The sequence below is a fragment of the Podarcis pityusensis genome (assembly GCF_964106645.2).
Source record: "Podarcis pityusensis genome assembly, chromosome: 8".
NCBI lineage: Eukaryota > Metazoa > Chordata > Lepidosauria > Squamata > Lacertidae > Podarcis > Podarcis pityusensis.
The window spans coordinates 25370949-25380622 of NC_138033.1; the positions used below are offsets into that span (position 1 = coordinate 25370949).

Below are 9674 nucleotides of genomic sequence, written 5' to 3' on the forward strand. Positions count from 1 at the left end.
CGTACAGCGGAGCGGCCAAAGTTGCCTGGGCGGCGCCAAGCCCTAAAGCGACGCTGCTTGTACCATAGAAGGAAGAAATGTAGAGAAGCTCATCCTGTTGTCCGCAGAGGAACCTTCTAGGTTTGTTTCTGGGTTTTTCGGAGTGTCCATTGGGAACTGCCCGTAGAAGTCAACGGAGAATCATAGAATAGAACTTTAGAGTTGGAAGGGATCCAGGCGGTCATCTAGTCCGACCCCTGCAATGCAGGAATCATGCCCAAAGCCTAAGCCCCAATGAATCAACCCTGGGACAAAAGGAAGCAGCAAAGAGTGGAATTGTTTCTAATTTGGGGTTTATGTTGTCTGAAAAATGTTGATTTGAAAAAGGGCCCCCTTTCTCTTTGTCACCTAAATGCAGTGCTCTCTTGTATGCAGAAACCTCGTGCTCTGTTGACCTCCATGGACACACATTGCAATTTTAAATGCCACAAGAAAAAGAATGCAAAATAAATAAACTGAAGTGTAGGTTCATTTCCCACACCAAACAAGGCCTGAGTTTGCTGTGTGAGGTGGCACAGAGGCACACTGGTCACTCCATACAATCAGAGGTTTCCCCAATAAATTCAGTTGGCAGCTCTGACAGCCACCATGGAGAGGTGGGCAGAGGAGACCTGAGTGAACCAGAAGTCAGTTAGACTGTTTTAATGAGTGGAGTGATTACGGCTATGGCTATCTGGGGTTTGTTGTTTTTTAGCCGATGTTCAGACTTTGTGCATCACTCTAACCTTTTTACTATCTCTGTGACAGAGAGTCAAGGTGTGTTGTTGAAAAAAGTCCGTGTTGCAGTTGCTCGGGAGGTGAGAGACGCATTTGTGCTTGCTCTGAATGCTTCTTAATTCTCCTTCTCTCCTGGCCCCTCTGTGTCTCTGTTTATTTCTTCCCCAACTTATTTAGGGGCAGCGTAGAAGGAACTGATTATGATGGAAAGGAGCCCTCCTATCTTAACAATGCCGCCCTCTGTTCCTTTCCAGGCACAGCTCTGAGTTCTTGCCCCTCAACCACATGCACAACCCTGCAAGCCCATCCTAGCCATAAAATGCACGACTTCTGGGCTGAGGCAGTTTATTCAAATTGCCCCTCATTTCCCCACTAAGCCTCTTAGAAGTAGAGGAGCTTCACACACTCCTGCAGAAAACACCAGTATAGGGGAGTACTCTCATTCAGTACTATAACTTGGGCCAGCTTGAGATATTTTGCTGCCTGAGGCAATAGGACAAGGTGCACTCTGCCCTCTTCATGTACAGAAGTACATGAAGTACCTACTGGACTGGTAGTTGAGTCTTATTTCAGTACTGGCAGGGCCAGCTCTATCATTAGGCAAAATGAGGTGGCTGCCTCAGGCAGCAGATGCTGGAGGGGCAGCATAGGCAGTCTCTCTCTCCCTCCAGCAGCTCCTCCTCCTAAGCTCTCCTGTCAATACTGCTCCTTTGGAGGACTTAACAACTGTATGTGTACTGACCGCATGGTCTGTCCTAGTCTCACTAAACTATCCTGCTGCCTCAGGTGTAGTGGAGGAAGTTACTGTGTCAGCAGTGTCAGAGTAAGAATCAACTGCTTTGGGGGCCAATTGAATATTTGAATTCAGATATCTGAACATCCCTGGTCTAACACTACAATCCAGGGTAGCCATTGTGGTGCCCTCCACATCTTGCCATACTACAGCTCCCCTCATCCTTGACCATTGACCATACTGGCTGGGTCTAATGGGAGTAGTAGTCCAACAACATCTGGAGGTCATCACATTGGCTGCCCTTGCTCTCATCACTGTATCAGTCTCTCTGTAAGTCAGTAGTTACCTGATATTACTTTAGAAATGTTTTGATTTCAGATGTACACGTCAGTTGTTGGGTTTGTTTTTTTAGAAGTGCCCTTAATTTGTGAATGTAGCAAACATGGTGTCATGGAAGTACACTCACCAATTGGATCAGAATTGGATCAGTTTTTTCCTTGATAACAAACCCATGTTTGCTTCCTAAATACTGTGTGAAATGGTCCATATATTCTGACATTTTGCTGTCTTTTTTTAGAAAAAGAACAAAAGTTGCATCATGTCGTACAGCCAGAAGCAGTCCGCAGTAGCCTTTGGTCAGGCAGTGATTGGGCCTCCTGGCTCAGGAAAAACAACTTACTGTCTTGGCATGCAGGAATTTCTTTCTGCAATTGGGCGCAAAGTAGCTGTGGTGAACCTGGACCCAGCCAATGAGGGGATTCCTTACCAGTGCGCTGTGGATATCTCAGAACTTATCACCTTGGCTGATGTAATGGAGAACTTGAAACTGGGACCCAACGGTGGCTTGATCTATTGCATGGAGTATCTGGAGGCCAACTTGGACTGGCTGCAGGAGAAACTGGCCCAATTTAAGGGGCATTACTTCTTATTTGACTGCCCGGGACAAGTGGAGCTTTGCACCCATCATAGTTCATTGAGAAACATCTTTGCTCAGCTTGCTAAGTGGAACTTCAGGGTATGGTTGGTGTAGATGAGGGATGGTAGCCCTCCAAGCATTTGTATCTGGCCCTTGGGGCTCTCCCTTCACCGTACCCCCTCACCACCTCTTCTTCAAGCTTCTTTTACAGTTTTTGCTTGGCGGCAATGTGCACTTGAATTCTGATAATGTATTTTGCATGCCTGGAGAGGGAGAGGGTGGGTGAGAGTGTGTTGAAACTAGCCTAATGCACCAAGGTAAAAGTCACGCTTGCTGCTTTGTCCACTTTTGCCCCTGGCATGTGACCCCCTCCCCCCCAGAAGAGAATGTGACTTTCAGGCTGAAAAAGTTCTCCTGCCCCTGGTGCAGAAAAATAAAAGAATGTTAGAATTTTGCATGGAAAATGGGTACTGGGAGTGAGAGCATCCTTTGGTGCCAAAATGCAAGCCAGATTTGGCTCCAATGCACATTAGCTCTATGTAGCACAGTAGCCTTTTACAACTCATTTTCCTGTGGCAAGCCATTTGAGTGAAGTGGTTCAGGCAGTTCAAACTACACAATTGCAATTCCTTTATTTCTGTGGATTGTATTGATTGCTTAGAATTGCCTGAGCTGGAAGGGGTGGTTTGTCATCTGAATAGCTTGGATGCCTCCATGCAGCTGTGTTTTTGACTGGCTACCATGCTGTAAAGATTCATGTGTGAACTGGGCTTTAGGATTAAGTGTCCTGGGCTCTTGTATTCCCTATTTCAGTTTTGATGGCCATTTACACCTTATGAAGATTTTTTTAAAAAATCTACCACCCACCATGTCTGGATTTAGCTTCAGCTGGCTTAATTGCATCCAACCTCCTATAGTGTTCAGATTCCAGAGAAGTATCAGGACTAAAGTTGCTGTATCAGATGAAAATGAAAAGGTACAGCTCTCTGATTTTAACGTAATGATGGCACTTGGCTTTAAACCTCTTAATAATCTTACACAGAGACTGTATAGGCATTGAATAGGTGGAGGCACAAGATGGAACCTCTATGTCAGGAAAGAGATAACCCATTCTAGCTGTTCTCTGAACACCACTAGGTTCAACAAACTGGTCACCTCACGGAAAACAATAATAAATATCAAGTAATGATCTCTGGTTGGTTAAGGTGCAGTTGCCTCTTTTTTTGCTGCTGTCTAACTGTAGACTAAAGACCATTATTGGATAACCTCCCCCCACCCTACCCTGCTGTTTGGTAAACTGGATGGAGCGTGGTTTACATGGGGAAGGGCTTTGCTTCAGTGTAGAGCATCTGTTTTGCATGCCAATGGTTGCAGGTTCAATCCCTGGCTTCTCCGGTAGGATCATGTTCCTGCAAGATTCTGGGGTGGGAGGCTTCAATGCAGCTGGTTTATGGGCTTTTAGAGGGGAAACAGGGCTATTTCTTTACTTACTCTGTAAGCAACCCAACCTCCACTACAATGGTTTTCCTAAACCGGTACTACTGTCACTATGTAATATTACTTATATTTATCAGTTGCATCAGACAATAAGACTTTGGAAGCTTTGGCCCTCCATATGTTGTTGGACTACAAATCCTATCAGCCTCAGCCAGCATGGTCAATAATCAGGGATGTTGAGAGTTGTAGTTCAGCAACTTCTGGAAGGCCACATGAACCCCATCCCTGCCCTAAGTGTTTACTTGTCTCCATTAATTTGTCAGGATGTCCCAGACGTGACACAAAATTGATTCTCATCCTTCTCTTGTTTCTTCTTTGCACAGCTGGCGGCTGTCCATTTAGTGGATTCTCATTACTGTACGGACCCTGGCAAGTTCATCTCCATTCTCTGCACTTCCCTCTCCACCATGTTGCACGTAGAACTACCCCACATCAACGTCCTCTCCAAAATGGACCTAATCGAGCAGTATGGGAAACTGGGTGAGAGCCATCAGTAAGGGGTCCTTGAATGAACGGCCACGGGGAAGATGGATGTAACCTTTTACTAAGTGACAGTGAGAAGTTGTGGATAATCAGATCCTGTAGCCTGAGAGAGACCATAATTCAGTGTTAGAGCACCTGCCCTGCATGCTTGGTTACTACCTTTCCAGTGAAAAGAAATGGAGACAGCAGGTTCTGGAAAAGACAATTGCCCTCTAACCTAGAGCAAGGGAGGGGAACTTTTTTTCAGCTTGAGAGCCACATACCCTTCTAAGCAAGCTTCCAGGAGCCACATACTAGTGGTGGTTGGGCAAGAATCACAAGTGAGCAGAGCAAAGAACGTCAATTCTATCTTTGCACCATAGGATTGTTTCTACACATACTTAAATACACACCCCTATCCTCCATCCAGGCAAGCAAGAAGCATTGTCAGTTCAAGGGCCAATTCTAGTTAGGCAAAAACACACAAGGAGAGTGCAAAGCAAGGCTCTTGAGTGGTGTGACTTTGGAGAGAATGTGGCCTGGGAGATCCCCAAGGGCTCGATAAGGAGACCTGGAGAACCTCATTTGATCCCCATACCTGACATTCCCCATGCTTGCCCTAGAAAGAAGCTCCAGTTAGAGAGGCAGCTGTGGGCTAGCCCAGGAGTGCCAAACCCTTGACCCTCCAGATATTGCTGAATTACAACTCCCATCAGTCCTGGCCATTGGTCATGCTTGCTGAGGCTGATGGGAGCTGTAGTTTAGCAGTGACTGGGGGGCTAAATGTTCCCCACTGTTGGGCTAGATTCTAGTCACTACATTAGAGAAGAGAAACCCGAGACTTTCCAGGTGCTGCTGACTACAGCTCCCATCACCCTTGATCATTGGGTATACAATCTGGGGCTGGTGGGAGTTGGGAGTCCAGCAATCTCTGCAGGATCCCAGGTTCTAAAGGTAGTTCTTTATATGTTTAGGAAGCCACTTTCAAAACTTGAGTTTTGGCATTAACAGGAGACTGGGATCTCCAGTGGACTTGCCAACTCTTTAATGGCCTTTAATATATGCATAGCATATCTATTTTCGATTGTAAGCCTATGGGTAGGGAGTGATGTGATTTGGCTTTATCTGCACCTTTTGTTCCTGAATTTGCTAGAGACTTGTTTTTTTTGTCTTGCAGCCTTCAATCTCGATTATTACACAGAGGTTCTTGATTTGTCCTATCTAGTGGATCACCTGGCTACAGATCCTTTCTTCAAGAACTACCAACACTTGAACAAGAAGCTTGTGGAAGTGATTGAAGACTACAGCTTGGTTTCCTTTGTTCCTCTCAATGTCCAGGTAGCCAAGCCAAATCAGCAGGAAAGTAATAATTGACATTTGGGGAGCAGGCAGCCATTCAGTTTAGGTTCTGTTTGGACTATTTCCTTTTCCTGCTGGAAAATGTAAACAGCGTCTTTCAGGATCTGGATTTTATAGGCTTTTCCATTTCAGATATTGGCTGTAATTTGTTGCTATAGCATTAAATAATAATGTGTTTCATTAAATTACATGAAATAAATGGCTAATATAGTTTAGTGGCTAAGACACTGGACTGGGAAGCCAGGAGTCCTCCAGTTCAAATCCTGCCTTTGCCATGAGCTCACTTGGTAGATCTAAGCAAGCTTCTGTCTTTCAGACTCAGGATTTTGGTAAAGCAGGAGTGGGAAACCTGTGGCCTTCCAGATGTTGTTGGCCTCTAATTCCCATTAACCTCAGCCAGCATGGCCAATGGTCAGGGATGGTGGAAGTTGTTGTTCGCCAACATCTAGAGGGATATGGGTTCCCCACTTCCACTGTAAAAAGTATTGAGATAATGTTTGTAATCGCCTTCAAATAGTAGCCACAATCCTGTGCTCAGTTACCTGGAAGGAAAGCCCTCTTTTCACTCAGTGAAGCTTGCACCTGAGTATCTGATTGTGCTCTAAAGCACTATTTAATAATGCTAAGCATTGCTATATGCTAACTTTAAAATAGGAAGTTTGCTTAAATTATGTTCCAGAAAGTAAAGAAACAGATGGTAATTTGGCAATGCGTTTACATATACTAGCCAGATTGGAGAGTGATGCTGAAAGGATCAAAGAGAATTAGAAATATAGAAAGGAGCTGGACTGCTTTTATTTGTCACTAGGAAAGTAAAACTCCCACCTTTTGTTCCTGAATTTGCTAGAGACTTGTCTTTTTTTGTCTTGCAGCATTCATTTATATGCTATATAAATGAATATGTGTATTTACGCTCAATTATTCTGAGAAGAAAACATCTGTTAATACAGGAGCTAGGGCATGGAACTAACAGGCAAAAGATTTAAAAATACATATAAGGAAGCACCATGTGACATTGTTTATCTGTGAAAGGCAGGCCTATATTAGAGCAAGAATCATGGAAGTTTGATGGGGAATCCAGCTAAACTGGAAGTGAACAAAAAAAAGTGCTGAAAGGGAAGGGAATATTGAAAGATGATCTTTGGATTGCAGTCTGCCTGTAAGCCAGCTCACATGTGCTTCTTTCATCACCTGATGATTGCGGTACCAAGTAGCAATGTGCATGTGTGAATGAGCTACTACAATTCAAAATCCACAGCTAGAACTTCTGTATCTCATCAGACCCAAACCAGGTGGAGTCCCAAGTGATGAGAAATCACAAGTGGTGAGAAATCAAGTGATGGTACATGCCATGTGTTAACTGGACCAGTGAGTAGCATCATGGAACATGAAAGAGAAATTAATTTTGGCCCTTAACGTGTCCATTTTCCTAGGATAAGGAGAGCATGCAGCGTGTGATGCAGGCGGTGGACAAAGCCAATGGCTACTGCTTTGGAGACGCAGAGCACAGAAGCCTTCAAGCCCTGATGTCTGCAGCAGTGGGAGCCGATTTCCACTTCACATCGTATCCTTTTTTATTGTGTTCCCCTTCCCTGCTGCAAGACTGAGTCTTATTTATGCATTGCAAGGAATAATCATCTAAGGGAAATCTGCATGCCCATAACTATACTGCAGTTTTGAGGGTCAGTTTACACTACCATTGGCACTGGTGATCAGATGGAAGTTTTACTTATTTATTTTATTCATTTAACAGATTTATAGTCCGCCTCATAGTATAAAGCTGTTGAAGCACTGCACAGTATAAACTTATGAATCAAACCTGTACAGTGTGCATGAATAAGCCTGTTTCTACAATTCCAGCCCAGTTTCAAAAGGTGTGTTGTGATTGTGGAAATAAGCTATATTTGTGTCAATATCGATAGCATTTATTTTTATTTTATTGAAGTATTTATAATCGACACTTTCATACAATCTAATCAAGGCAGTATACAGTATGCAAGATTATAATAAAATCAGTGAAAGCAACATCATTTGAAACTTCACTATAACATCAGCAAATACTGGTTGGTGAAAAAGAAAAAAATTCATATTGGAAAGGCCTGTTTAAGCAAAGCAGGACCTGTATTCAGAAGGCAGCTGAATACAGGTATGGACGATTCCTGATGAACCTCTACTGGCAGGGAGTTCCACAGGCAGGTCCTGCCACACTAAAGGCCCAGTCCCTAAGTAGAGGCCAACCGAAACTCAGAGGCATGAGGAGCCACCAGAAGTGCCCCATTGAAGGATCTCAATGACTGAAGTAGAGAGTAAGGAATCAGGCAGTCCTTAAGGGCATTTGGACCCACGTTTTTAGGGCTTTGTGAATTAATACATGTAGAACCAATGTAGGTGATACTAAGCTAATATACAGGAGCACCAAGATACACCCACCTGCATCCTGCATGTGAGATTGCCAGCATGGATGCAATCCATAAGCTGTGGTTTATTACTCCATATTCTGCATGTCCGGTCAGATATTAGGCTTTACGAGTAAGTTTCTAATCCTTAGGGCAGTAAGCAGAGCAAAAGCCCAACGATGATGTAATACTGACTCTCTTTCTCGGAGCTTTTGAAAACAATTTCTTATGAGCTGTGGGCAAACTTTTTACCACTCTTTGATTAAAATCTGAGCACCTCTGGGGTCTGGATAAAATTGTTTTGTGGGCTGGACGTAGCCTGAGGGCTGCCGGGTAGCCACCTCTGATCGAGACAAATTGCTTCTCCCACTCTTGTTCCGTGTAGCTCAAATTCCTTTTTGTATTGTTTGCTGCTTCCGATACTGTAACTTTTGGGTGGAATGTCCTCACATTAATTGCACTGTCAGCTAGCAGTCAAACAGAGATCTGTGCTCCTTTCTCTCACACACACACTCTAAGCGTCAGCCACCACTTGCTGTTTATTTCCCCTTAACTCACATACAACCAGCACATTAGCAGTCCAGGAGAAGTATGTGCAGCCACAGGAGAAAACTGTGGAGCAGGAAACCATGGACGTGTAGCATGCCTGCTGCAGGTGGACAGCTCCTCCCATCCAAGTTGGCTTCCCATCTTTTATTAACCTTAAGCTGAAGAAGTACCCCGCAAGATATGGGCTAGCAAGATGCAGCTTGGGCCTTTAGGTTCCTCCCACAAAATAACTTTCTTTCTGGTGTACTTGGGGGCCTCTGTGCTTGAGACAAAGAGGGGCCTCCCCACCCAAAAAACCAGTTAGCAGTGAGCTGCGGTATGGGCAGCTGCGAGGCACAGAAGATGACCGGTGAAATGGCAAAAGTAATAGAAGTCTGCTGCCTGAAGGAAGTTTGCACCAAAGATTGTCTTTTTTTTAAAATAATATATTTATTAAGATTTTTTTTAAATATTACAATAAAAATGAAAAAAAAATGACAAAAATACAAAATAAAAATAGTTAAAAACACACAGATTTTCCATTACTTATTTTCCTTTGACTTATTTCCCGGAACTCCTCATACCTCCCTTTTTTGTATTCCACTTCAGTCTGTTGGTTCAGCAAATCCTTTAAAAGTAATAATATTAAATTTTTACCTATTTATAACCCTTTTTTCATATTCCCTTAAAGCATTACAGCTGGAAACCACTTAATTACTATCCAACATCATTCTAACATTCATTAATTTTACAATATTTCTGTAGATAATCTTTGAATTTCTTCCAATCTTCTTCCACCGACTCTTCTCCCTGGTCTCGGATTCTGCCAGTCATTTCTGCCAGTTCCATATAGTCCATCACCTTCATCTGCCATTCTTCCAAGGTGGGTAGGTCTTGTGTCTTCCAATACTTTGCAATGAGTATTCTTGCTGCTGTTGTGGCATACATAAAAAAAGTTCTGTCCTTCTTTGGCACCAATTGGCCAACTATGCCTAGGAGAAAGGCCTCTGGTTTCTTCAAGAAGGTA

The 9674-nt window shown here is 43.6% G+C and overlaps 1 protein-coding gene across 2 annotated transcripts; it reads left to right on the forward strand.

Moving 5' to 3' along the window:
* GPN2 (GPN-loop GTPase 2) lies at nt 1-9189 on the forward strand. 2 transcript variants are annotated; one of them, XM_081015915.1, is made up of 7 exons: nt 63-120; nt 787-836; nt 2067-2504; nt 4226-4382; nt 5542-5702; nt 7157-7287; nt 8688-9189. In XM_081015915.1, the coding sequence occupies exons 3-7, from the start codon at nt 2088-2090 to the stop codon at nt 8758-8760; spliced, it is 939 nt and encodes a 312-aa protein (XP_080872041.1). In that variant the 5' UTR covers nt 63-120; nt 787-836; nt 2067-2087; the 3' UTR covers nt 8761-9189. The 2 variants fall into 2 exon arrangements, with proteins under 2 accessions (XP_080872042.1, XP_080872041.1); XM_081015916.1 differs by lacking the exon at nt 787-836 and having other exon boundaries at nt 1-120.
* The last annotated feature ends 485 nt before the right edge of the window (nt 9190-9674 follow it).

Bases quoted from the DNA above. Each gene is read 5' to 3' on its own strand.
- GPN2 (XM_081015916.1), top strand. From the start codon at position 2,088: ATGTCGTACAGCCAGAAGCAGTCCGCAGTAGCCTTTGGTCAGGCAGTG. The intron at 4,383-5,541 runs GTGAGAGCCATC...TTTGTCTTGCAG, and splicing joins CGAGCAGTATGGGAAACTGG to CCTTCAATCTCGATTATTAC. The intron at 5,703-7,156 runs GTAGCCAAGCCA...CCATTTTCCTAG, and splicing joins TTGTTCCTCTCAATGTCCAG to GATAAGGAGAGCATGCAGCG.